This window comes from Gadus macrocephalus, chromosome 3 (assembly GCF_031168955.1).
Source record: "Gadus macrocephalus chromosome 3, ASM3116895v1".
Taxonomy (NCBI): Eukaryota; Metazoa; Chordata; class Actinopteri; order Gadiformes; family Gadidae; genus Gadus; species Gadus macrocephalus.
In genome coordinates, this window is record NC_082384.1 from 9,067,665 (window position 1) to 9,095,044 (window position 27,380).

Below are 27,380 nucleotides of genomic sequence, written 5' to 3' on the forward strand. Positions count from 1 at the left end.
TAGCCTGTAGCGCCCTCCTACCCTGACTGATGTTACTACACCCCCATTAACACACTTCTGACGCGCGCGGTAAACCAACCTTCGAATATATAATTTAGGTACTTGAGGTTTGATTCAAAGGTTTCTTGAGAGTTAAAAAATGTCTTTCATGAAATGAAAAACATAATTGTCAGTGTATTCTATACGATTCTATTTTTCTGTTCCGTTGTATGATTCGCTCCTAATCTGTTCTCATATGTTCTATATATATATCGAACATATTATGCTCTATTCTAATACGTTGTATTAGTGTTCTATTCTAATATGTTCTATTATAATATGCTCTACTCTAGGTTATAGTCTACTCGGCTCTATCGTGAGCAGGTGCCCGCTGCCTCTAGACGCGTTCCTTATGTCACGTGATGCAGGCCTATTTCTTTCATTCTCCCACGTCGCTCAGACTTGCGCTCTCCTGCGCATGTCTCCACTCTCTGCTACCCATGGTGTGCAGGCCTTTGGCCACACAGTTTATTCCTATTCTAAGACATCCGTACACATTAATTCTAGCATTGACAGTGCAGACCGAGGTGCGTATTATTCTCCGGGATTCAGGCCGTATGTTGACCCGCGGTTTTGCTGGTTTTTCGGGACTGCTCCGGCTGTGGCGTGACGGTGGTGCTCGTGCCGTAATGGATGCGGCTACACGGTAGGGGGAGATGCGGGCGTGCATGACACACTTTGCGTTCAGCGCCTAGTCTCAGTATCAGGCGACGTCGCTCGGGTTCTTTCTTCCTCCCAGAGCGCAGATACCATCTGCTGGAGCGATGTGACGCGCGCATCGCGGCGTTCCCCTTCGCGACCCCTCGAGGAATAATGACGAGCACCGCGCAAGATATGTCGCCCGACTTTGTCTTGATGCGCCTGGTCGCCGCGGCGGAGGACGACCGCGCCGTGGGCGAGGAGAGCGGCACGATTTTGGGTCCGGGGGGCCCGTCGGGCGGGCTGGGAGTCAAAGCGGGCCTCTCGCATCCCGGCAGCCTCCCATCGCTGTGCAGCGCGTCGCTCCAGGGCGCGGGTCCGGCGGCACCTTCCGCGTGCAGGACCTCGCTCTCCGTCCCGTCTCTCCCGCAGAGCTCCGTGGAGGCCCAGGGAGGGGAGTTCACACCCTCCCGGGGCGGGCTGCGTCCCCGGCTGCTGCTCTTCCCCGACATCATGATGAGGGGCACCGAGCGGGGACTGGACGCCAAGACGCGCTGCTTCTCCCGCTCTGATCCCGCGTTCAACGTCCACAACATCAATAACAACGGCTCGATGAGCCCCGGCCGGGAATGGGGGGTCCACCCGCGCCGGTCGCTCTCCACCGCGGCTTCAGACCCGGCGGAGATGTGGCCGCTGCTGTCGGAGAAGTCTCGCCGCCTGGCCCTGATCAACGCGCAGTGGGACTGTCCGCCCGGCTCGACGCAGGGCTCCGTGTTTAAGGACCTGGCGAGGCGACTGGGTTCGCTGGGGGGCGGCACCACCGTGCCAGCATGCTCGTGTCAAGGGGGAGGGTCGCACGGGACGTCCGGCTCGCCGGTGGAGGGGTTGGACCCCGAAGACGACCCGACGGAGACCAGTGACGCGCTGCTGGTGCTCGAGGGGCTCGGGGCGGGGGAGGGGCTTGAGGGGGAGGAGGTGGGGGAGGAGGACCAGGAGGACACCTGTGACTTCCTTCTCCATAGAAAGCGGGAGATGGTGGAGAAGATGTCAGGGTCCTTCTCCCTCGGGAGCCTCCAGGCGGAGCTCACGAGGCGGGAGGAGTCAGACCCCAGCCGCCCTTCTACTCCGAGCGTGGGTCCACCCCCGTCCGCTCCCGCTACGCCCTCTCCACGCTGCCCCGCCCGGACGCCCGGCTCCAGCGCCAGCCTGACCTCCACGCCAAGGCGCACCCCCACCTCCAGGGGTGGAGGGCTGGCCGACACTACACTCAAGGTCCCCGGCAGGTGGAGGAGCGGCTCGCTGAAGGGCCGCCTCAGCAGAATGTTCCGGACCAAGAGCTGCGGCGGCGCTGGCAGCGGTCACCTGCTGGACCCTGGGCCGGGGGGGGGCGGGTCCACAGGAAGTCTGATGGGCGGGTCCACAGGAAGTCTGGTGGACATGGTGGGCAGGGCGGGGGTGGGACCGGACACGGACAGGTAAGTTGGCTCCTGCTACCTTTCAGATGTGTCTGTAGGTTTTATGTTTTTGTTTATGTTTATATTTATCTTTATGTTTATGGCTATATGTTTATATTTATGTCTATGTTTATGTTTATGTCTTTGTTTAGGTTAATGTTGATGCTTATGTTTATGTTGTTCTTCTTCCTTAGTAAAGATTTTCGTCTGTCAAATGTCTGTCTGTCTGTTTGTCAGAGTGCGTTTGTCTGTCAAGTCTGAATCTTGGTATTTTACTGTTTGATCCGTCTGTGTGTTCATGCTTGGCTGTGTGTAACTGTGTTTCACTAATGTGTGTGTTCTATCTATCATCGTGTGTGTAGGTGTGTATACATCATTTTATTATGTTTATCAGTGTGTGTTCTCTCCATCAGTGTGTGGATTCTCTCTATCAGTATGTGTGTTCTCTCTATCAGTGTCTGGGTTCTGTCTATCAGTGTGTGTTCTCTCTATCAGTGTGTGGGTTCTCTCTATCAGTGTGTGGGTTCTCTCCATCAGTGTGTGGGTTCTCTCCATCAGTGTGTGGGTTCTCTCTATCAGAGTGTGTGTTCTCTCTATCAGTGTGTGGGTTCTGTCTATCAGTGTCTGTGTTCTCTCTATCAGTGTGTGGGTTCTCTCTATCAGTGTGTGGGTTCTCTCTATCAGTGTGTGTGTTCTCTCAATCGTGTGTGGGTTCTCTCTATCAGTGTGTGTGTTCTCTCTATCAGTGTGTGGGTTCTCTCTATCAGTGTGTGTGTTCTCTCTATCGTGTGTGGGTTCTCTCTATCAGTGTGTGGGTTCTCTCTATCAGTGTGTGGGTTATGTCTATCAGTGTGTGTGTAATGTTCCTCTCTGGTTCCTTCAGGTCAAGCAGGTGCCGACTGACCCGGACACATAGTGCCTTCTCTCCAGCATCCCTTTCCACCTTTGCTGGTAATCCTCTTCCTCCTTCGCCTCCTCCTTCAGGCTCAATCTCTCCTCCCCCTCCTCCCCCTCCTCCTCCTCCTTAACACATTCTCTCTCTGTCTCTCTCTCTCTCTCTCTCTCTCAGGTGAGACTGCGTCCCTTGGGGACATTTCTCGTCGGGGGGTCAACATGCCCCGACCCCCCACGCCGCCACCCCCACCACGACGGAGTCTCAGTCTCCTAGGTACGCCAGGATGAACTACCTAAAAGTCTATCTCTCAAACTGCCCCCTCTGCGTTCTCACCCTGTCTCATGCGGGCTGTATAAACGTGGACCACCCGGTGACAAACACCACACTTACAAAAAGGAATAAATGCTCCCACTCACAAAAGGGAATCAAAAAGGGAGTCAGATTGAGAATGGTTGCCCACGCTCAACCTCCTTCCACTCATATTTATCCACATGAATCATAATTAGAGTGATTGCATGAAAATTTTGTCAGTCATGCTGATCGTTTTTTTTCGTGAACGGACAAATGTGGCTGGCTCAAGGAATGGTGGGACAGATGGTCTAGGGTACCCTATGCTAAACGAGATAAGAAGGGAAGCACTGAAGCCCCTTTTCTCGCCATTTTGAGTATTTGAACATGGTATTTCATGGCTGCCATTTAGATCATTCTGGGACATTTCACGCATTAGGAACGTTCTTAGCAAAAAGCAAAAATGATAATCTGAGTGCCAGCCCTGGCTCAAAAGATGCCTACCTGGTTGCTTACCTTCCTTCCTTCCTGCACTTGCCTCCTTCCCTTCTTCCTTCCTAGATCATCGGTAACTGGACTTTCAAGCCCTTCACTTTGTTTACTTGCTTCCTAATTCCTAACGCTCCTTTGTCCCCCACCTTCCTCACCACCTCCTCCTCCTCCTTCACCTCACCAACCTCCTCCTTCTCCCCACCACCTCCGCCTCCTCCCCCTCCTCCTTCTCTTTCACCTCATACACCTCCTCCTCCTTCCTACCACCTCCGCCTCCTCCACCTTCTCCTCCTCCTCCCCCTCCACCTCCCACACCTCCTCCTCCACCCCCTGGCTCTGTTCCAGACGACATTGTTGGGCCACAGCCTGGGTCTTTCCTGGACAGCGCCATGGGGGCGTCCCTGCAGTCCCTCCCCCTGCCTCTCCCACCTCCTCCCCCCTCCCATGCCTCTCTCCAGCACAGTGTCAGCCTCAACGGTAAGAGTGGTGCTGCTGCTGAGGGAACTTTTAATTTGAAGGGGGCAGCTTGGGCAGCTTGGGCACTTCGGTCAAATGTTGGGTTCAGAGCAGGCGTTGGGACCGGTTAAAAGATGTTTACATGGTGACGTGGAGGACAGGAATGGCGCTATTGTCCCATTTTCTGCTCAGGAGACCGCTGTCTGACCAGCAGACACCTGCACATCCTTATTGTCTTAAAAGAAAGACAGTGAATACCTGGGCTGGTAATGGCTTGCCATTGCCCTTATGGGCTTGTGTTGTGTAGAATGTCATGATCTTATGGTCATACGCGTTGATGACGTCACCTGGTACATAGTGTTCCAATTGGTCAAACACCATTGTAAACACCTCCCTTTACACAAAGCAAAGCACACGCCCGATCCAGAGTTATTGCTTTTAATTTCAATGTATTTTGTTTATGCAAGACCAGTTAATGGAGTCTGTTTGGAGGCCTGGCATATGAGTGTGTCTGCGTTGTTTGGATTCAGCATCCATTGAGTACCACTCATGATATCATTCATATTAAAGTCACCACATCCGGACTATGGCAGAGATGCACGTGATGTCTTCACTCAATTACAATTTAAGTGGCTTCCTAGCTTTGATGGACAGGAGAGGTGGTTGAAGAAGAGAGGGAATGACATGCATTGTGACATCCCCGCATAGCTTGTATGTATGGAGTCAGTGCTCTGCCCGTAACCAGCAGTGACCAATGAAACTTCTCTACTGTTCTCTCAGATACCTTCCTGCGTGCGCTGCCTCATTCCAGCCAATCACAGGCCAATGCCCCATCCTCCCACCGGATGGCCCCGCCCTCCATGCGAATGGCTCCGCCCACAATGCTCTGCCCATTGCGGGCGGAAGCTAGCAACTTCACCGCTAGCTTGAGAGAGTTAGAGAAGGTAACACATCTATCTATCTATCTATCTATCTATCTATCTATCTATCTATCTATCTATCTATCTATCTATCTATCTATCTATCTATCTATCTATCTATCTATCTATCTATCTATCTATCTATCTATCTATCTATCTATCTCTCTCTCTTTCTCTCGCTCTCTCTCCCGCTCTCTCTCTCTCTCTCTCTCTCTCTCTCTCTCTCTCTCTCTCTCTCTCTCTCTCCCGCTCTCTCTCTCTCTCTCTCTCTCTCTCTCTCTCTCTCTCTCTCTCTCTCTCTCTCTCTCTCTCTCTCTCTCTCTCTCTCTCTCTCTCTCTCTCTCTCTCTCTCTCTCTCTCTCTCTCTCTCTCTCTCTCTCTCTCGATCGATGTATGTCTGTCTGTCTGTTGATCTTTTATATTATAGATATTATATTACAGTTATTATAATATCTACCGGGTATATTATATTGTATGGTATTGTGACTATTCTATTCTATTGCATTACCTTACATTGTATTGTATTGTATGGCAGTGTGGCTGGTACTGGGGTCCTATGAACTGGGAGGATGCTGAGATGAAGCTGAAGGGCCGTCTGGACGGGTCCTTCCTGGTGAGAGACAGCTCGGACCCCCGCTACATCCTCAGCCTCAGCTTCCGCTCTCAGGGCGTCACGCATCACACACGCATGGAGCACTATCGTGGTGAGCACTCCTACTAGTGCATGTTTTTTTTAAACTTTTTTCTAACATATTTATCAATGTAGCTCCTTTCAACACCAGACACCCAACAAAGTGCTTCAAAATGTAGTGAAAGAGCAGTAGAGGAAGAATGATGATTGGGGCTGTGTTTCAACCAGCAGAATGGTCGATTCCTCTTCATGTGTTTCAACCAGTGGACTTGTTGATTCCTGTACATGTGTTTAGGACAACAGACTGGTCGATTCTTCTTCATGTGTTCCAACCAGCAGACTGGTTGATTCCTCTTCATGTTTTTCAGACAACAGACTGGTTTAATCTCCTTCGTGTGTTTCAGGAACGTTCAGCCTCTGGTGCCACCCTAAACTGGAGGACCGCTGCCACTCGGTGGTGGAGTTCATTGAACGCGCCATCATGCACTCCAAGAACGGGAAGTTCCTCTACTTCCTGCGCTCCCGGGTGCCAGGTAGGTCTGGAGAGGGGTCAAAGGTTTGCGGGTTAGCCTGAGGCCCCGAAAACCGATTAGATTTACTACTTAAGTGTCCGATTTTGTGTGTGTGTGTGTGTGTGTGTGTGTGTGTGTGTGTGTGTGTGTGTGTGTGTGTGTGTGTGTGTGTGTGAGTGCGAGAGCGTTTGTGTGTGTGTGGTTGCACGCTTGTTTGTCTGTGTTTGTGTGTGTCTGTGTGTTTCCATGTATGTGTGTCTTTTCAAATAGGACACATTTGTTGAGCATCAGGTTTTTCCATTGGATATGGTCAATATGAATGTATAACTGTACTTAAGCATTTGTGTGTGTGTTTATTCATGCCTGTGTGTGTGTGTGTGTGTGTGTGTGTGTGTGTGTGTGTGTGTGTGTGTGTGTGTGTGTGTGTGTGTGTGTGTGTGTGTGTGTGTGTGTGTGTGCAGGGCTGCCCCCCACCCCAGTCCAGCTCCTGTACCCGGTCTCTCGGTTCAGCAACGTCAAGTCCCTCCAGCACCTGTGCCGCTTCCGTCTCCGACAGATGGTCCGGATAGACCACATCCAGGACCTCCCCCTCCCCAAGTAAACACACTACTATACACTACTACACACCACCACATCCAGGACCTCCCCCTCCCCAAGTAAACACACTACTATACACTACTATACACCACCACATCCATGACCTCCACCTCCCCAAGTAAACACACTACTATACACTACTATACACCACCACATCCAGGACCTCCCCCTCCCCAAGTAAACACACTACTATACACTTCTACACACCACCACATCCATGACCTCCACCTCCCCAAGTAAACACACTACTATACACTTCTACACACCACCACATCCATGACCTCCACCTCCCCAAGTAAACACACTACTATACACTACAACACACTACTATACACTTCTACACACCACCACATCCAGGACCTCCCCCTCCCCAAGTAATGCACACTACTGTACACACTACTATTTACTACTACTCACTACTACACACTATTATGCACTAGTAAACGCTACTTTTCACTACTATACACTACTAAACTAATATACTATACAGTACAGTACTACACACTTCTATAATATGAAATGATATGGTGTTTGTGTTTGTGCAGACCTCTGATCTCCTACCTGAGGAAGTTCTACTACTACGACCCCGAGGAGGAGACCTACCTGTCATTTAAGAGCATTGTCATGAGGGCGGGGCCAAAGCAAGAGGAGGCGGAGTCTCAGACGTAGCGGCAGTGGTCCCCTCAGTTACAGTAAGTTGTGATGGCTCTCTATGGAGTTAGAATCATGCCAAAACCCCGCACACACGCAAAACGTGTTTTGCTCACGCATAACGATTCACACGCACACAAAACATGTTTTACTCACGCACAATGATTCACACACACGCTCAGTGTGGTTTGCAAATACAAAACATCATTCACAAACTAATGCATTTTGCTTCAGAAACAAATACAGTATGTTTTACCCAAAGTACAAAAAAAAATCCTTCAAGTACACAAAACAATTCTACAAGTACGGAACACGAAAGCTGCGCGTGGATCGGAATGCATTTGCGCACGGATCGGAATGCATTTGCGCACGGATCAGCAAGGCGGAAAATTAGTGCCAAACGTCACGTGACAAATAAATGTCCTGTGATTCACACTACACAACAGCAGGTGGCGCTGTTGAGTCAGTTTAAGGCCGCTGTCACGTACCGGGGGCGAAAATTGTACCGGCCTACGTCATCGTTTGTTTACATCCTGACAACCTGCCCGGCAACAGACTACGCGATGCAGAAAACATGTTTCCAAACGACGAAATAACATAATACAGATAGCGGATCGCTATCTGTATTATGATAGATAGCGATAACAATTGTTTTTACTTTATATTTGTATTGTATTTAATTGTTTAATCGAAACAATAAAAAAATTTGCCCGCAAAACGGCCGAACGCGTCAAATGACAAATGTTTTGCCCGCGAAACGGGCGAACGCGTCAAATGACGTAGGAAGGTTCTTGAAACATAATACAGATAACGGATCGCTAGATAACACTTGTTTTTACTTTATTTACTAGCTAAATTCGATTAAACAATTCAATACAATACAAATATAAAGTAAAAACAAGTGTTATCTAGCGATCCGTTATCTGTATTATGTTTCAAGAACCTTCCTACGTCATTTGACGCGATCGCCCGTTTCGCGGGCAAAACATTTGTCATTTGACGCGTTCGGCCGTTTCGCGGGCAAATTTTTTTATTGTTTCGATTAAACAATTAAATACAATACAAATATAAAGTAAAAACAATTGTTATCGCTATCTATCATAATACAGATAGCGATCCGCTATCTGTATTATGTTATTTCGTCGTTTGGAAACATGTTTTCTGCATCGCGTAGTCTGTTGCCGGGCAGGTTGTCAGGATGTAAACAAACGATGACGTAGGCCGGTACAATTTTTCGCCCCCGGTACAATTTTAACGTGACACCGCCAGTACGATCTTTTTTTCTTTTTTTGCCGGCATCAAATCTTTATTTGATGCCGGCCAACCGTGTGTGGATTCTATGGAAAGCCAAGAAGGCCACTAACTGGCCCTAGAATGGCGCGGTAAAAGTGCTAAACCGCACGGAAACCGTACGGAATCCGTACGGATTCCGTGCGGTTTGGCAGGAACAACGCCACCTGTTGTTGTGTAGTGTGAATCACAGGACATTTGTTTGTCACGTGACTTTTGGCACTAATTTTCCGCCTTGCTGATCCGTGCGCAAATGCATTCCGATCCGTGCGCAAATGCATTCCGATCCACGCGCAGCTTTCGTGTTCCGTACTTGTAGAATTGTTTTGTGTACTTGAAGGATTATTTTTTGTACTTTGTGTAAAACATACTGTATTTGTTTCTGAAGCAAAATGCATTACTTTGTGAATGATGTTTTGTATTTGCAAACCACACTGAGCGTGTGTGTGAATCATTGTGCGTGAGTAAAACACGTTTTGTGTGCGTGTGAATCGTTATGCGTGAGCAAAACACGTTTTGCGTGTGTGCAGGGTTTTGGCATGATTCTAACTCCATAGCTCTCTCTCTCGTTCTCTCTCGCACAGTCTCTCTCTCTCTCTTGCCCAAGGACCCCTAAAGGAAGACTGCAGGTATTTGGGTTGGAATGCTGAACCTTTCAGCGGGGAGCAGTGCCCCACCCCTACACCTGCACTGTTTACACAAAGGGAAAATCTAGATTCTACAACCATTTTTCAAATGTATCTAGATTAAAAACTGTTTAAAAATCAGTTTACACGAAAAAGGCACAACGCGCTCACAACCGAGATCCGCGCTAGAAATGCACATGCACGTACAGGCTTCAGGTTTGGAACGCACAATCTCCAAGACTAAGTGGAGAAATAGTGGCCGTGTTGTACCGGTTTACATTGCTTTGGATAATGCTTCTGATCAAATAAACACTAATGATAGAAATGTAAGGTCTCGGACTCTGCCTTAGAAAACTATCACAGCACAGCGATGTTTCAGAAACATGTGTAAATTACTTCCCCTTGTTTTATACTGGTTTAAGACCGGTGTAAGTACCATATCGGCTCGGCTTCCAGATCGGCTCGGGGTCCGTCGTCTGCTGATTACGTCACACAATACGCTATCTACAGCAATAAGGTTTTTTATGGCTTAAATTAAAGAGCCTGTAATGATCTTTCATTTTGAACATAGACCATTCCCAACCTATCTGTATGGATAGTTTTCTTCTAAAAACAAAACATCCCTCGGAATCATCTTGGCTGTTAAGATAAGCCGTCCGTGTTGCCAGATTGGGCACATTTTCAGCCTGATTTGGCTACTTTGAATCACGTTAGGCTGGAAAAACGGGACATATGCCCAATCAAACACAAACCGAAACTAGACATAGACCTACTCGCGCTCACACATGTGCTCGCTGTTGCCTCGTGGTTGCTATGACTACAGCCAGAGCTACAGCACAAAACAGCCAATCACAACTGTCCGACGTACAGCCAATCACAATGTACGCCCATTCAAGCGTACAGCCAATGATATTGTGTAACGTAATCAGCAGACGACGGACCCCGAGCCGATCTGGAAGCCGAGCCGATATGGTACTTACACCGGCAACGTCTGAGCTAAGCACCTGACTCAACATTGCTTCCACAAGAGATTCCTAATAGACGACCTATCTCTCGTCAAGCTAGATCGAGTGCGGTGCCTTTGACAATGTTTGTCTACATCTTTCGTAGTTCGCTACCAATCTCCCAACCTAATCCTCTCATAAGAAGAGATTTAAACTGTTTGCGTAAACAAGGCCCAATGTCCAAGGCTACGAACTCTCAACCCAGACAAACAAGAATCCAAAAAGAAAACATTCAGAAATACGAACAACAATTTTCTGATGACGTCATTATTAGTATTTTTGGTCATTCGTGTATTTTATTGATATTAACATCTTTCACTTCAAACCTTGTGTTTTTTCTCCTCAGGCAACTGGAGGAATGAGGCTGTGACGCCACTGGTCAGCTGGTCTTCCAGAGCCCTCCAATCAGAGAGCTCAGATCTCTCTTCACGGGACGGGGTGGTCTCTAAACTACGGCGAAGGATCAGGACCACCAGATCGCATTGGAAACCAGCGCATGTGATCGTGCAAGTGGGCCGGGGCGTGTACTGCAGCCTCGCGGCCCGCATACCACAACAGACCCGCTCTCTAGAAAGAGCAGAAAACACAACAAACCAACAGCCTGACCTTTGACCTCTGGCTCCGTTTGTGGTTATTTCCTCTGGATAAGGACCTGGACTTTCTGCGTTCCTGCTGTTTCTGCGCCTCTTGTTTGGGCTCCGTCACCAGAACTCTCCTTACACTTCTCTTCTTAACATGGGTTTTTAAATATCATGAGTCAAGACTGACCGCATCAATTTCATATGCAGAACGTGAATACAGAACCAGTCAAAGGCACCACGTTGTGATTCTGTGTGATAAATTGAGCCGTTAGTATTATACTGCCATTACAGGCGGAGAACGTGAGGGGACCCAATCCAACCAATCAGGTCCTGTAGTAACGCAGCTGCCTTCTGCTGTAGGTCATCGGGAATAGCTTCATTTGGTCTCTTTTTGGGTCCCGCTTCTTGGACCTAAGGCTAAAAGGTTCTGTAAGTTCTTGTTGTAAAGAGAGAGAGAGCAGAAAGAGTGAGGAGAGCAAGATTTTGAAAGAAACAATCCAAAAAACGTAAATTCCCTCTCTGCTCCCCCCCTCCCTACCCATCTCCTCTGTTGAAAAGTGTTTGCAATTTGCATCATGTTCCTGTGATGACATGCAAGATTTATTCCCCTGAACCAATCAGGGATGAGATGTCCTACTGGGTAAGAAAGTAGCCGGGAACGGTCTTAAATCAAAATAGTATCATGCAGATATTGAAAAACTGATATTGTCACAGAGCATTTTACTCACCCGAGATTCAGAAAGATGTCCATATTTTGTCTTATTACTACAACAAGAAAAAAACCACAAGCAAACATTAGCTCCTTTTTACTGCCTGTTTATCTCTGCTATCAATCTCAGACTCTCTTTTATTTATCTGCCTGTTCTCCAAAAGCTGACTGCCAGCTACGCCTTTTCAGTAAAAAAAACTGAATGAATCATTATTATAGCAGTGGTGTACTGTGTTACTTTCGAAACTTCAACATTTCATCATCACACACAAGAATACATGCACACACACGGACGTATACACACGCACACACATTCACTTTAGCACACACACACACACACACACACACACACACACACACACACACACACACACACACACACACACACACACACACACACACACACACACACACCAATACACAATGTACACACTTGTGTGCACACACACATACACACAAAAGACAAGCAATGCTTGAAAATCCCCTGAAAGAATTTGTGCTCATGAAAATTCTTGTGTTCACTGAGAGAGATAAGTGTTTGCCGCAAGCACAGGAAGACATTTGAATAATACACGGCTCTCAGCCAGCAGGGAGAGAGGACTGGAGTCCAAACAAGGTCAAGATAAGCTCTCTGGTTAAAGCTGATGTGTATAGGGATGCCATCATCATGGTTGTGAACAGAGACAGAGAGAGGGGTGCAATGAAAGTAGGACGACTAAAAGCCAACGTGATAGCTGCTAGAGGCCAACTCTGGATGCTGACGGCAGATGGAAGTGAAAGCGAGGGTTAGAAATGGCTGTTATGATTTTGCTTCTTCATTAATTTCCCCTTTATTGTTAAATAGTTACTAGTCTCAAAGATCAAAGCTAGAATAAGTTTGTCTGCTGACACAAGTTAGACACACAATTTGCATAAATTGTGTGGCATTTAGAAGGCTATTTTTTATATATATTTTTTAATATTACCAGGCATAAAACTATACACTTAACGATAAGGTTTCATGAAACCGTAAAAGCCTGTCAGTTCAAATATGAACTGAAAAAAAAAAAGATAAAACAAAAATGGCCTAAATAATAATTTGTGATTGCATTGGTATAAATTTAAGGTACAATTTAAATGTTTAAACGTATTTAATTAGGCTATACATGAGCTAGATCATACAGACAGTCTGTTTGTGAAAGCGTAGCAAACTGCAAGCAGTTTAAATTTAACGCGTCGCGGACAATAAACCCATGACAGTGAAACTCATTGATCTAAACCGTTGTCGTTCTATTTCTACAGTGCTGGTTTATGTTTCTACACATTGGATGTCGCACACGTCAGTAAAATGTAAGTCTCCGTTTAATAGGTCAACAGCTTTTAAGATGGTTTACTTTGTGGAACCACCCTCACCACAGTATTCTCTGAATACTATTGGCCGAGCGTGGATCCATCATTGGTCGAAAGGCAAAATCTTTCTACGATTGGCCAACTCAAATTTCAATCACAAAGACGGCTCTACGTGATTGGCCGGGATGGGCCCTCACTCAATGCACCACTGTCATCGGATTGGTTCGCTTGAGTCGCGGGCGGACTCTTCCCACGGGCTCCCTCTCTTGAAGGCCCACGGAGAGCGGGTGTCGTCATGAGCGGTGGGTAGGAATTAAAACATCGCTGTTTATATTACTGATTGTACTTCGTTTAAAAACATTTCCTGTCTGTAATTCCTTATGGTTGTACGAATTGTCAATGTTTGGACACGTGTGAAGTTTAATCCATATGTGTTGGGGTGTAAAAATCCTATAACAATTGCACTTCCGGGGAGAAGAGCAGCTTTTTTCTTGCAACGTTATCTGAGTTTTGACGCGTTAGCATATGTGGCTAGCTAGCTAGTCACATATGCTAGCTTCTTAGCTCCGTAACGGGTTCGGATTCATTTAAAACAGTAATATACGAGTTATAACCCCTGTGTTTTCTGCTTTGCAACTGATTACACTGAGTCACGCTGCGCAGGTTAGTATTGCAGCTGAGTTAAAGGAAAGCTCCAGAAGCTAGCTGCTAAGTGCAGCTTGGAGGGTTTTGTCAGAAATGTTGCTAGCTACTCCCGGCTGTTTTCAACATAGCATAGTAGCAGCAAACCAACTGTGTGTTGTGATGAACCGCCTCTCAGCTGCCTTATCTCGAAACCTAACATAATCCCAAACAGTAGTGTTTCTGTCATATAAACACACATACAGGGACCCACTTTGGGCGTTGTTTTTCTTTTGCGAAAATGCAAATGCATTTTATTTTTTACCGAAAAATATCTGCCAGCTGTAGACGGATGAAGTCACAAAGCTACCCGAAATATAACTAGTGAACCCCGAGTGCTGCTGTTCGAGTTAAGAACAGGGTTTCAAGCGTAATGGGCTGATACGAAATTAGTACACTAACGGAACACAGCGACTGTATAGAGTATTTAAAGAGAAAATGGATCTTGCATCAGTTGCAAGCCATGCACATATACAGATGAGGTTATTCATCGTTTTTTGGAGGAGAGGCATTTTAAAATATTCTCTCCTCTCTTGAGATCTTCTAGGGGTAACTGCAGATCCAATGTTTCCAATCATTTGTGTCTTATCTAGAATACATGTCAATCGTGCTCAGTTTTAGATTATTATTATTTTTTTGAGGCATTAGTTATGTTACAGAAAGTGAACATGCAAGGAATTACGTTACGGCAACAATCAGAAAACATTGTATTGTGTGTATTGTTCAGATGATCAATTTGCCTTCCCCAGTCATCTTCCCCATTTATAAGGGAAGATGTTAGTATTAATACAATGATGGATATGTAGTCAGTATCTCTCTGACACAAAGTGCATTGAGTGGAATGTTTCCTAACACCAGTCTGATGCAGGTTTCACTGAACCACGGCTGAGCTGGGTGTTTCCTGGGCTCGGTCTAAGTCTTCGTTGTGATTGGCTCTCAGGTCTAACCTTGCCTTGTGATTGGTTCCAAGCAGAGCTACAGGACAGTATGGCCGCCACTGTAGCTGTGAACCCAAGCGAGTATCTCCAGCCCTCCGCCGCCTCCTCACAAGTAAGTCACCCTTGTACATTCATGTGGTCATCTCGCCACACATTTGTGGATAACTGGTGGTATATTCATGTGTTCATCTCTCCACACGCTCCTGGGTTGATATTGGTATGTTCATCCCCCCAGGCAGGGCTTGAACACAACAATAATTAGCTTTCTGAGCTCACATTAGTTCACTTTATAGTATTTGCATGTAGGTCTGGATACCGGCGAATTGTAATGTAGATGGAATGAGAATTGATTTGATTGTGTGTGACTAATTGTTAGTGTGTTGCTTAGGTGAATACATCAGAAGAATATCTGAATTAATTTCACAGTGTCTTTGTTTGTCAACATTATTATAAACAATCTGTTTACTGCCTGTCTGTCTCCTACTCTGCTTGTCTGTCTTTCTGTCTTTCTGACTGTCTGATTCTCTGTCTACCTGCCTATTCCTCTGCTTGTCTTTCCAACTCTTTGTCAGTTTTGAACCCAATGGTTTAAGTCTGTAAGTCAGTGGGTAGTTTTAGGAAACTACTGCTTCAGTTATCTGTGTGTGTGACCTCTGACAGGGTGTCCGCGGAGGTCTTAAAAGTCTTAAAAAGTCTTAAATTCATTTTTCTAAATTTAAGGCCTTAAAAAGTCTTAAATTCGTCAAAAATGTCATATGCTGGTCTTAAATTTATAACTCGGAGGTCTTAAATTTGTCGGGGCAGGGTTATTTAATTTTTTTTTTTTCTCGCGGGACTTTTCGGGAAGGAGATGTACGAGAGGCTACTTTCTTTCTAGCTGCATATATAAACGGATGTCTGCGCGCTTGCTAGCTAGTCTGCAACAATGGGTAAATGCAAGTTCAGCGTCAGTTGGCTGGAAGACGTCCGTTTCCGAGGTTGGCTAGCGTCCGTTGCCAACCCAGAACAGGCCAGATGCATTCCGTGCAAAAGTAGCCTACATTCAAGCTCGGCACCATGGGGATTAAGGCTGTCGTCAGCCATATGCAGAGCCAAAAACATAAAACCTCTGCCAGGAGCCACACACAGACCCCAGCCATTTCTACGTTTTGCATCTCTGCCCCGGCGCCACCGCCGCAGACGGTCCGCGCTGCTAGCACTGACCTGAGGGTAGCATTTGGTACGACACCAACACTGAAAGCGGAGGTGTTGTGGATTCTAAACAGTCACAGTGGTCAAGCACCAGTCCTACAACTCGAATGAGGGGATAGGAGATCTCTTCGGTTTGATGTTCCCTGACTCTCAAATCGCGAGCACCTTTACTGCTGGAAGGGACAAAACGGCGTATATAACTCGCTTCGGACCAGCGCCTTTCATCCGAAACGAGCTAATCTGCAGCGTCAACAAGGCTGATTTTGTTTTGATATTTGAGACGTTGAACCACGCCACTAAAAGCAAGCAACTTGATGTGCACGTCCGATATTGGGTCGGAGATCGAGTGCATTCCCGGTACTTGGGCTCGCAATTCATGGGGCCCCACATATATGGGGGTAAAAGGGATGATGATGCATAATATTTTTTAGACAATATGCAGAATCTTTTCACTTACGAATTAACACGGTCGGCTATTTTTGCCAGCACGCCACCCTAGCCATATTATGGGCAACCGTGTTCCCCTTGGCTGTGATTTGAACTTTGAATTCCTCGTAGGAGTTCATAATAATACATTGCTCGCCTTGGATGAAATACACCGCTCTTGCGCGATTAAGAGGTGAGTCAAATGACGCGAGAAACGCCCCTTTTATGTGAACGCGCATTGAACCTAAAGCGGAAAACCTGGTTCAACTAATTGAATCTAAAGTGAGCGTCGTGGTACCATTTTAACTGTGATTGCGAGTTGCGGCTCTGTCGAGCCAGGTTTTCCCAAGAAAGCCTGGGTATGTTCAACGAGGTTCGTGGTATACCCCCCAGGTCTTACTGAAGGCATTTATTTAATGGTGAAAATATTATTAATCAGTGGCGTAAATATCGACGGTGCAACCGGTGCAGCTGCCCGGGGGCCCAGACGCTGTCACCCCCCTCTCAACAACTCACAACTTGGGTGCACCATAAATACGTGCTGGTGCACCCAAATTAAAAATGTAGGCGCACCAGTGCACCCAAGGAAAAAGTTAGTCTGGAGCCCTGGAGTATCACTTTATGTTCAATAAACAGACAGAAAGTAAACTTGAATGAGTCTCATTGAGTGACACACATGCTATGCTTGGGTTGTAATACAGCGGGATCCCCCCCACCATCGCGGGTTTAAGGTCTTAAATTTCATTCAAGGTGGTATTAAAAAGGTCTTAAAAAGTCTTAAATTTGACTTGCTGAAACCTGCAGATACCCTGTCTGACCTCCCCCTGTCTCCCCAGGACTCTCAGCCATCCCCCCTGGCCCTGCTGGCCGCCACCTGCAGTAAGATCGGCCCCCCTGCCGCCCAGGCCCCTGTCTCCGTGCCCCCCTCCCAGCCTCAGCCCCGGAGGCTCCTCCCCATCAAGCCGGCCCCCATCGCGCCCGCGCCACCCAAGAACCTGGGCTTCCTATCGGCAAAGGGGAACGTGATCCAGCTGCCTGCGGGCCTGGGCTCGGGCGGCGCAGGCAGCCCCATCATGCTGACCATCCAGAGCCCCACCTCCCGCTCCAACACGCCGGCCCCCACGGCCAACATCCAGTACCAGGTGATGCCCCAGACCATGCATGGGACCCAGACCATCCAGGTGATGCAGCAGGGAGGGCAGGGCACACAGACCATCCAGGTCATGCCCCAGGGAGGCCAGGGCACACAGACCATCCAGGTCATGCCCCAGGGAGGCCAGGGCACACAGACCATCCAGGTCATGCCCCAGGGAGGCCAGCTCCAGCTCATCCCCGGCACCAACCAGGCCATCTTCACAACGCCCATGACCATGCAGGGCCCGGCGCTCGCTACCTCCGCCATCACGCCGCAGAAGGCCCTGGCCATCAAGCCGTCGCCTCGCGGGCGTAAGGCCAACAGCGCGGCCGGGCTGGTCCAGCTCCACGGCGGCCTCACGCTGCCCCTCAGCGTCGCCACCGGGGAGATGGGCGGCACCCAGATCATCACGGAAATGGCGGCGGTGGCGTCGTCCACGCCGGTGAAGGGCAGGCGGGGGAGGAAGAAGAAGGTGCTCCTCAGCAGCCAGCCCCACGCCCTCCCCCCCCCACAGAGCGCCTCCCCTCCACCAGAGCAGATGGAGACCATCCTGATAGAAGCCACCGACAACATCATCCAGGTGAGCAGCGGGTCACATTGAGACGACACGTTTTGATGAGTAGTAGTGGAGGAACTACAAAAAATATAGATACAGGAAATATAACTATATACACAAAATGATGACAAGTTGCAATGTAAATGTACCCCTACTAGGGCTGTAACGATACACAAATTCACGATTCGGTTTGTATCACGATTTTTGACCCACGGTTCGATACATCCCACGATTCTTTTAAATTTAAAAAGCATTTTATTTAAACAACACTTAAATACCAATTATCTTAATGTAACATTTAATAACAAATAATTTGGAACACTGAACAGATTTGAACCGAAATAATACTATTAAAGTATAGCTAAATTAATAAAGAAATAACCAAAGATTGCAGTTGGAGGATGCTTTTTGCTGGTAGGCATAATAGGGCCCCTTTAACTGTTTGGTTGGTTTATTCAAATATCCTTATTAGCGCTTCTTATTAGGCTAGCTTAAATAATGACATAATCAGGCCGTATAGAATGCAACATGTTTAATAGCCTAACTTTCAATAGATGAGGAAAAACATGAACGTCGCAATAACGAGGCATAGTGTTACGAGTAGCATATGTGTGTGCGGGAGAATGGCAGTGTGCGTATGCGTGTGTGAGTGACGTCAGCGAGTGAGTGGACGAGCGAGGAGAGCGAGCGGTAGCGCGTGTGTCTAGTGAAGAAGCGAACGAGTCCGGTAGAATAAAGTACCCATTCTGTCAATAATCGGTGGCCGCTTCATTCCGACCTATAAGCAGACAAACTGCCAGTCAAATCACACAAAACAATAGAGACAGGATCACACAGGCAATTTTTTTCGCGCTTGGCCAACTCTGGATAAATGTCGTTCATATCGCATATGAGGACTTCGACGGCTGTGGAGAAATGCAATCCTCCGTAGCCACGGAGAGCTGTGATCACAGAGAGGGCATCTCGTCACATATTTACGGCATCGATAGGAGGGGGCGCTGTCAGCAGACTATTATTTAGACAAATTATTAGCAAATTTCAATCGGACAATTTGACCGAAGAGTTAGAAAGGGCATATCGCGCTTCTGCCTTCTCACACCGCGAGACAGGATCGTGGCTTTGAGTATCGCGATTTTCGGTTTGATACGCGTATCGTTACAGCCCTAACCCCTACATATAGCGTCCTCCTCTCTCACGTTGAATTAACGTCCTGGTTCCTCCTGGCTGTCCACAGGCCGGTAACAACCTGCTCATCGTGCAGAGCCCTGGGCAGCCGGCCATGGTGCAGCAGGTCCAGCTGGTCCAGCCCAAACAGGAGTCCCAGATGGTCCAGATCCCCCAACAGGCCCTGAAGGTGGTCCAGGCCGCATCTGCCACGCTCCCCCAGATCCCTCAGAGGCAGACACAGGTGTCACCCACGGAACCTCAAACACAGGTAACCCTTGTAAATACAGTAAACCAATACTTGGATTCAGGTAACCCTCTTTAATAAAGGTTACCCTTATGATACAGGTAACCCTCTTCACACAGTAATGCCTGATGCCCTTTCCTGGTAATAATCAAATCCCCCCCCCCCTCCGCCACTCAGTTCCTGATCAAGACGCCGTCGGGGGAGTGGCAGGCGGTGCAGATCCAGGAGGCAATCTCCACGGCAACCACGCCCACCACCACTGTACCCAGCATGACTGTCGCCACCTCCTGCTCCTCGTCCCCACTGGGTGCCAAGAGGCAGCTGGGCGGAGCCCGCAAGGAGCGGACGCTGGCCAAGATCGCCCCGGCCGGGGGGATGATCAGCCTGAACAACGCCCAGCTCTCCCAGGCCCCCCAGGCCGTCCAGACCATCAGCATCAACGGCGTGCAGGTCCAGGGCGTCCCCGTCACCATCACCAACGCCGGCGGTGAGTGCTGAGCCGTGTCCCGATTCCTTCCAGTCCCCTTCGGTTCGGCACGCTTCCACACAGTGTAGCGACTGTAGCAGGGATGGAAATTAACACCCGCCACACGCACTTTGCGGGTGGATTTGTATGGTGGCGGGTGAATTGTGTCACTTCACCCGCCACTGTGTCGGGTAATACTTTCCAGTCAGGTCTGTTCAAATTTGCATATTTAAAACATTCGTTATACGGCGCTGCACAGTTCCACAACCATTATTGTCAACATCAGGCCCCCTTCTTCTTCTACGCTTCTTTTGCTGAACTGCGACTGTCAACATCCTGGATAATATACCAGTAACATGGCTCTCAAGTCCACGCATTCGACGTGAGACACACGCAATTCATCCCATGCACACGCTCACACGCTATCCTGGAAATTACCAGGATAGCGCCCACCAATTTGGGCCGCTATTTAACATGTAGGAATCAACACTTTTAAAAAATGTGTGTTGGAATTTCAAAATCGTCCGGGATTTAATTAAAGCCTCATACATGTTCAAATTGAATTTTGCGTTGCGTTTCTCTGGGTCGTTCACAAACTATTAGGCTACGCCCTCCCCTACTCAGTTCTGTTCACTTTGCATTGGTGGAAGTGAGTAGGGGGAGTGGTTATGTAGAGCCTTCAGATTGGACGGTTTGACTTACTCAGTTACCGTCGTGTTTTGTATTTATTTTTTTACCATTATTGTTTTATAGGCAAAACAATAATGACAAACATTAACAAATTTCTCCTACAGGGGATTGATAACGTTCTATCTATTGAACAGAAAGAAACACTTGGTCATACTTTACGCACTTTACCACAGCATTGGCCTACTGAATGCCACTGATATATTTTCAGCATTGGACTGAATGCCACATAAATATATAATTATGTTTTTGCACGTTTGCAACGTTTAAAAGTTCAAGGTTTAAAGTTCAAGTATATGCCTCTACTTGTATTGCTTAAGCCAATAGCCTTTTGAGGCAGTGTTTTTTCTGAATATTAGTGTTAAGGGCCAATAATGCTTACTATCATACGTTAGTTACCCTGTCTGTGGACACATTTGTATGCAGTCACATGTAAATATAAAAAAACAAATGTTATTGACTTATGATGGTGTAGCTAGCCATGCATGTTGTTTTATTGTTAATATGTCAATTTGATTTTTATTGAAATACTTTGTATAGATGAATTATCCCCAAACTTGTCATCGTAACACCTTTGACATAAACATGACTTAACATGGCAGATACCTGTGTATTGTTTATCATATGCGGTAAGAGTGTAACATTTTCAACTCAGTTCCTTGGTAGCACCTACTGATGCCGCGTTTCCACTGCAGGGTGCGGAACGGATCGGATCGCAAAGGTGCGGTAGGGAGGGGGCGGTATAGCCCAGCTCAGTTCCGAGGTCGTGTTTCCACTGCCGACAGTACCCTTTGTGGTAGGCCGGATGCCGATCGCCGCGGCAGCTACGTAAACATCGTAAAAAACGTCTTCCTCCCCAAGAATGCAGACTAACATCTCCACCTCCTTGTTCGCCCAAGCAAGCGTTTTACGCGACAAGTTAATTGTAAAGAATAATACCTCGAGGCTACTGTTCGTTTGTATTTATCCCCGCGTCACCCGGAAGTGACGATTCTGTCGACCAATCAACGGAGGGGGGGTGTAGCTAGAATTTCACGGGACCCTTTCAGGCGTCTCGTCTCGTTTGCGGTACCCCAACGGAGGAGTCCCGAGAACAGGGCCGGAACGGGTACGGCAAAGTCCGGGTCACGCCCACTTTTGGCGGTGGAAACGCGACCCGACCCGCACCTTTGCGATCCGATCCGGGATCCGAAAACGAGACGAGACGCCTGAAAGGGTCCCGGGAAATTCTAGCTACACACCCCCTCCGTTGATTGGTCGACAGAATCATCACTTCCGGGTGACGCGGGGATAAAAACAAACAAACAGTAGCCTCGAGGTATTATTCTTTACAATTAACTTGTCGCGTAAAACGCTTGCTTGGGCGAACAAGGAGGTGGAGACGTTCGTCTGCATTCTTGGGGAGGAAGAAGTTGTTTACGATGTTTACGTAGCTGCCGCGGCGATCGACATCCGGCCTACCACAAAGGGTACTGTCGGCAGTGGAAACGCGACCTCGGAACTGAGCTGGGCTATACCGCCCCCTCCCTACCGCACCTTTGCGATCCGATCCGTTCCGCACCCTGCAGTGGAAACGCGGCATAAGAATCAGTTCTGATGGAAAAAATGATGTGTATGAAAAGCACTTTTCTTATCTATTGTTACTATTATATTGTTTAAAATGTACGCATATATAAAAAATATATATATAGCGTATAAATAGTGGCTGGTAAAAAAGATGAGTGGCTGGTGGGCAAAAAAGTTAATTTCCATCTCTGGACTGTAGTGTGTGTAGTGATAGTAGTGTAGTGATAATGTCCAAAAGAGGATTATGTAATTACTTCTTCACCACTTTGATATAGTTTCTGGACCTCATACTGTCTCTCTTGATCCCGCCTGCCTCCCAGGCCAGCAGCACCTGACGGTTCAGACCCTGCAAGGTGGTGGTCTGCAGCTGGCCGGGTCTCAGGGCCAGCCCACGGTGCAGGTGGACCAGACCCTCACCCTGGAGCTGCCCGCCCAGCCGGGGGAGAAGAAGAGGCGCATGGCGTGCACCTGCCCTAACTGCAAGGATGCTGACAAGAGGCAAGTGGGGCACTGGGGTCAGGGTCAGGATCCGCCATCAGGACAAGGGGGTTTCTGTGTGAGTTAATCTGATTTCAAAGTAAAAGCGCAGGTGTTCTTACTCCACAGCGGCATGTCATGTGCTTTTTCTTTATTTCCCACTGGAAAAAAAAGATGTCTGTTTGTATGTGTGTGGGTGTGTGTATAGATATATATATATTAGGGGTGTAACTATTCACCGATACGAATCGGTATCCGGTTGGATTAACACAGATGTGACTACATCGAAACGTGGGCCCCTGAATCGATTTAAAATGACCAAGAATCTGTCGATGCACCGATTTAAACGTTGCAAACGGATGAGTAGGCTTTAGCTTGATATCAAGACAGCATTGTCAACTAATTTCATTCCGTTTCCATACGGATCCGGAAAATGAAATTGAAGGAAGCGAGCGGATCCGTGTGTATGTTTGCGCACCCGCCCTGCGTCTCGTGAGTAGGAAACAACCGGAGTTGTGAGTGCCCGAATAACCATAAGCCATGTGAAAACGGTGAAACGATTTTCAGTGCAACAGCGATTCTGAAATCAAACCTGTGGGAGTCCTTTGGGTCTTGCCTGACAAAAGCTTTGCTATTTTTTAAATTGTGTAGGACAGCGCTAAAGTCTATAAATAAACAAATAAATAGACATGTAGTTCTAAATTTATAAATGTCTTCCATTTTTCCCCATGCCATAAAGAAATAAATATAAAAACCTAAGGTCCCATGGTCCCTATACTAGTGATCGACAGATATATCGGCCAGCCGATATTTGCGTTTGTAACGTGTATTGGTGTCGGTCGATATTTTTTTCAGTATCAAAGATTATTATTATAATAATATTTTTTGCCGTGATTTACAGACATTTCAATAAATGTAAAAAAAAAATAATTGAGACATTGTAACATTTGTTATCATCATTGGGTCATTTTTTTGATGTAATTTGGGGGAGGCTTAGCCTGGAAATCCAGACCCACATCTAGGAAGCTGTAGGGTCTGGCAACGAGTAATGAAAATGGCCCAACTCGAGCGGCGGCACCAAGCATGCATTTGAAAATATCACTGGATAACACACATTGGATAACACTACGACCAATCAGAAGAATACAAGGGGTGCCGTATCCAGACCAGTGGAGCTAACCAATAGATAAGACTCTTGCCGTATCCGGTCGGTAAAACAGCAACGCTTTTGGCCCACCTATATTGATGCATCGATGTGATTGATTAATGTTCTGGGCCAGGGGAGGCCCCGAATATACACGAGTATATTGCTCGTTCCCAGAGTGAGTCGCTGAGCAAATTCAAATTGTGCTCTCGCGAGAACTCTGGATTTCTAAGGTATTATCGGCTCCAAAAATCAGCTCAAGAAAATCGGTTTCTGCGTATCGTTATCGGCATCTGCCCTAAAAAATCCATATTGGTCGATCCCTACCCTATACCATATATATTTGAAAGTAGGCAATGTCTCTTGTATACGTTAAACGGATATTAACTGAATCTATCAGATTGATTCATATCTCATCAAATCGCACTGGATCGTTCGAACATTGAATCGAATCGTTCCATATTAAAATGTATCATCACTGAATCGTATCGTAATATCGGATCGTCCTATAAAGGAGAGACGCACACCCCTATAATACATATATATATATAGACTTTTACAATAAAAATTGTATTTCAAAGTAATAGCGTATGTATTTATTCCATGGTGTTGAGCAGATGTCAAAGTAAAAGCCTGTTTTAAAAAAATAATTCCAAGTAAAAGTGCACGTGTGTTGGGCAGATTTGAAAGTATAAGCTTATCGTGGCCTTGACCCCATGGCTGTGTGTCTCCACTCAGGCCAGCGGAGGTGGGCAAGAGGAAGCACATCTGCCACTTCCCCGGCTGCGTGAAGACGTTCAGGAAGACGTCCCTGCTCAGGGCTCACGTGCGCCTGCACACGGGGGAGCGGCCGTTCGTATGTAACTGGGTCTTCTGTGGAAAGAGGTTCACACGCAGCGACGAGCTTCAGAGACATGCGCGCACACACACAGGTGACTGATCATTCATAATCCAGCCATATAACGATGCATTACTGCTGACCCTAATAAAGAATATATACCATATATATTCTTTATTTTGATCAGGTGTGTAATGTATTGTCGCATATCATACATTCTATATTATGAACAGATGTGTAGTGTACCACAGTTATTCTATATTGTATGGTGCTGTGAATCCCTCCGCAGGAGACAAGCGGTTTGAGTGCAACCAGTGCCAGAAGCGCTTCATGAGAAGCGACCATCTCACCAAGCATTATAAAACTCACATCAATACCAAGAACCTGTGAACATTCACCCCCCCACCCATTGCTGCTGTGAGTTGAAGAGGTGGAGGAGGTTTGTTGGGGGGTTCAGGACTGCACAAGCTCTGTTTAAATTGCCCATGGAAGGAAAAGCGTCTGAGGTGGAGACTGCCTTCTCACTCTCCAGACTGCTGGTGATGTACATAGAGTGGTGTACACGCAGAGCTCCTCGGACCCCAGACCGGCCCTCCTACTCCCCGAGGGCCTACCCAGTGGGCCCAGCGCATAGGCAACCACGGACAGACAGACCCTCTGGCATCTGGGGGGGCGCAGAGGGACATGGTCCTTCCCACAACCTGTAGGTGCTGGGGGGGGGGGGGGGGTGAGGACAAAATGGACCCACACAGAATCATTCAAATATGAACTAATACCCCCCCTTCAGACCCCTGCTGTCTCCAGTCCTCCTTTTCATTCACCTGAATCCAGAAGATTATTTCATGCGTGTTTTCAGTTTGAACCTTTCATTTTTTCTTTTTTTTGAGGGAGTCGCCCAACAGCTGACGGTGACAGCTAGAGGGGACAGCACCCTCTCTGGTGAAACCCTGGGCACTGCAGCCTCTTGCTCTGACTGGCTGTGGGTGCCATGTGTCGCCCCTGGCACTTGGTAGGACTGTTTTGCCCCTTGTGATCATCCTGGACTGGTCTTTTTTAACAGACTAGCTCTGCTTATTTTGCGTCTTGTGTTCCAACATAGTAAGCTTACCATAGCTCAGTCCCCTGGCTTACTTAAACCTTGCATAGCTACCTGCTGGGCAGCGCCAATCCAACGCAGTGACCCTAACATAGTACAGTTTCTAAGTGCGTGTCTGTAGTCTGTTTATTATGAACCATGACTCCACAGGTGACTGCACCAACCCATTCATCCCTGTAGTCGCCCACCCGCTCTGCTTTATAGTGACATCACTTCCTCCCCCCAGATGACCTGGTATGACCTTATTCTCTTGACCACTTGGTTACTTTGGTTCCTTGGCAACATATAGCTATTCATATGTTTTAGTTAACTAATGCCCTAATATGACAATCATGTCACCAGATGCAAAAACAAAATGTATAAAATGCTTTTTTCCTGGCCGATGATCAGTTAGTTTTGTACATAACGTTTTGTACAAATAGCTTTACTTAACATTTTAAATTTGATTTCTATTCGACAGAAAGCTATTCACCAATTGTACAGCAGACTCTGACACACATATATTTTGTAACTTCATCTACAAAAAAAAAATCTTGGTTTTAGAGACTTTATAAATTTAAAGACAAAACTTAACATTCATTATCAAATGTAATAGTTTTGTAGTTTTGATTTGAAGTAAACTTCATTAAAGGTATAGGCTTACCTATTGGTATATAAGCTAATTCATGTAAAAAAAATAATAACTTAACCTCAGTTTGTCCGGCGCATTGCTAGCTTGCCGAAATGGGAGAAAATGTTGTGCTGTGTTCTACATCACAACCTGGTACTGAAATCAACACACATCAATGTCCTTGGGATCCCATAGCTTGAGGCCCAGTCAGATGTAGTCTCAAAAGCACTTTTAACTTGGTTCCCCTGCAGTGCTTTACCAGTAAGGTTGTAAAGCTGTTGGTTCCTTGGTGTATTCGTTTTTTCCCTTATGGTTTATATTATTATATTTCCTGGAGACTGATGCTGTCTGACTGGACATGCTCATATTTATGTTTGTATTTTTTCTCTTATCTGATATGTAAATAAAAGCAGATGTGTCTGTTAGGCACAATAAATGTAGGATTAAAAAGGTCTCACTGCCTAGTATTTAGTCTGGCCTGGCCGGAGCCGAAGGAGGTGGACTGTGTACAGTGTGTATGAAACAAATCTAACGTAACGTTGTATAGCTTCATTCCTGCTTTGTACAATACTTCTAGATTCTCTTTTGTATTGAATTAAAGATGCCTTAGACAGCTGCGCCCAGTATTTAAACATTTTTCCTTTTTTTGTGAAATTCCAAGGAATGGTGTTTTTAGAATTCCTTTTATTTTCTGATTTAACTTATGTTACAAACTGTTGTATTGTGCACTGAGAAGAAAAAAAAACAGGTTTCAAATTTAAATTTGTGCTTTTGCTTTGTGTTTTAAGCCAAGAGCTTTTAGTGGATGATCTGAGGAAGGGCTTATTCTCTTTCCCAGAGATTTTGTCCCAGAGCCTATCTGCTCTCCTCAGACCACAGAGGAGAACAGGAACCCAGCATTTCATTTTCTATATTTTATTATGGTGCTTACTGCAGAAAGCTCGCTCCTTTTCTACAGTCCCCCCCCCCCACCCCCCCCCAATAAAACAGAGTTAAACCATCCGGTCTGCTTGTCTTGTTATATTGTATAATATTATTTGTTCTA

The 27,380-nt window shown here is 46.8% G+C and overlaps 2 protein-coding genes across 3 annotated transcripts; both read left to right on the forward strand.

Annotated features, from left to right (window-relative positions):
* Positions 1-332: 332 nt before the first annotated feature.
* On the forward strand, positions 333-12,002 carry socs7 (suppressor of cytokine signaling 7). 2 transcript variants are annotated; one of them, XM_060047078.1, is made up of 10 exons: positions 333-2,153; positions 3,016-3,083; positions 3,202-3,300; positions 4,153-4,284; positions 5,044-5,207; positions 5,719-5,887; positions 6,219-6,347; positions 6,788-6,923; positions 7,469-7,615; positions 10,841-12,002. In XM_060047078.1, exons 1-9 carry the CDS (start codon positions 853-855, stop codon positions 7,590-7,592), a joined length of 2,322 nt encoding a protein of 773 aa, XP_059903061.1. In that variant the 5' UTR covers positions 333-852; the 3' UTR covers positions 7,593-7,615; positions 10,841-12,002. The 2 variants fall into 2 exon arrangements, with proteins under 2 accessions (XP_059903061.1, XP_059903063.1); XM_060047080.1 differs by lacking the exon at positions 4,153-4,284 and having other exon boundaries at positions 336-2,153.
* Positions 12,003-13,328: 1,326 nt separating this feature from the next.
* Positions 13,329-27,145, forward strand: sp2 (sp2 transcription factor). The gene is made up of 8 exons (XM_060047085.1): positions 13,329-13,415; positions 14,768-14,844; positions 17,186-18,064; positions 19,275-19,475; positions 19,629-19,938; positions 22,491-22,668; positions 24,530-24,723; positions 24,919-27,145. Exons 1-8 carry the CDS (start codon positions 13,409-13,411, stop codon positions 25,017-25,019), a joined length of 1,947 nt encoding a protein of 648 aa, XP_059903068.1. The 5' UTR covers positions 13,329-13,408; the 3' UTR covers positions 25,020-27,145.
* The last annotated feature ends 235 nt before the right edge of the window (positions 27,146-27,380 follow it).

Coding starts and splice junctions, on each gene's coding strand:
- socs7 (XM_060047078.1), top strand. CDS start 853: ATGACGAGCACCGCGCAAGATATGTCGCCCGACTTTGTCTTGATGCGC. Junction 3,084..3,201: donor ATCCCTTTCCACCTTTGCTG/GTAATCCTCTTC, acceptor TCTCTCTCTCAG/GTGAGACTGCGTCCCTTGGG. Junction 3,301..4,152: donor ACGGAGTCTCAGTCTCCTAG/GTACGCCAGGAT, acceptor GCTCTGTTCCAG/ACGACATTGTTGGGCCACAG.
- sp2 (XM_060047085.1), top strand. Junction 22,669..24,529: donor TGCAAGGATGCTGACAAGAG/GCAAGTGGGGCA, acceptor GTCTCCACTCAG/GCCAGCGGAGGTGGGCAAGA. Junction 24,724..24,918: donor ACATGCGCGCACACACACAG/GTGACTGATCAT, acceptor ATCCCTCCGCAG/GAGACAAGCGGTTTGAGTGC.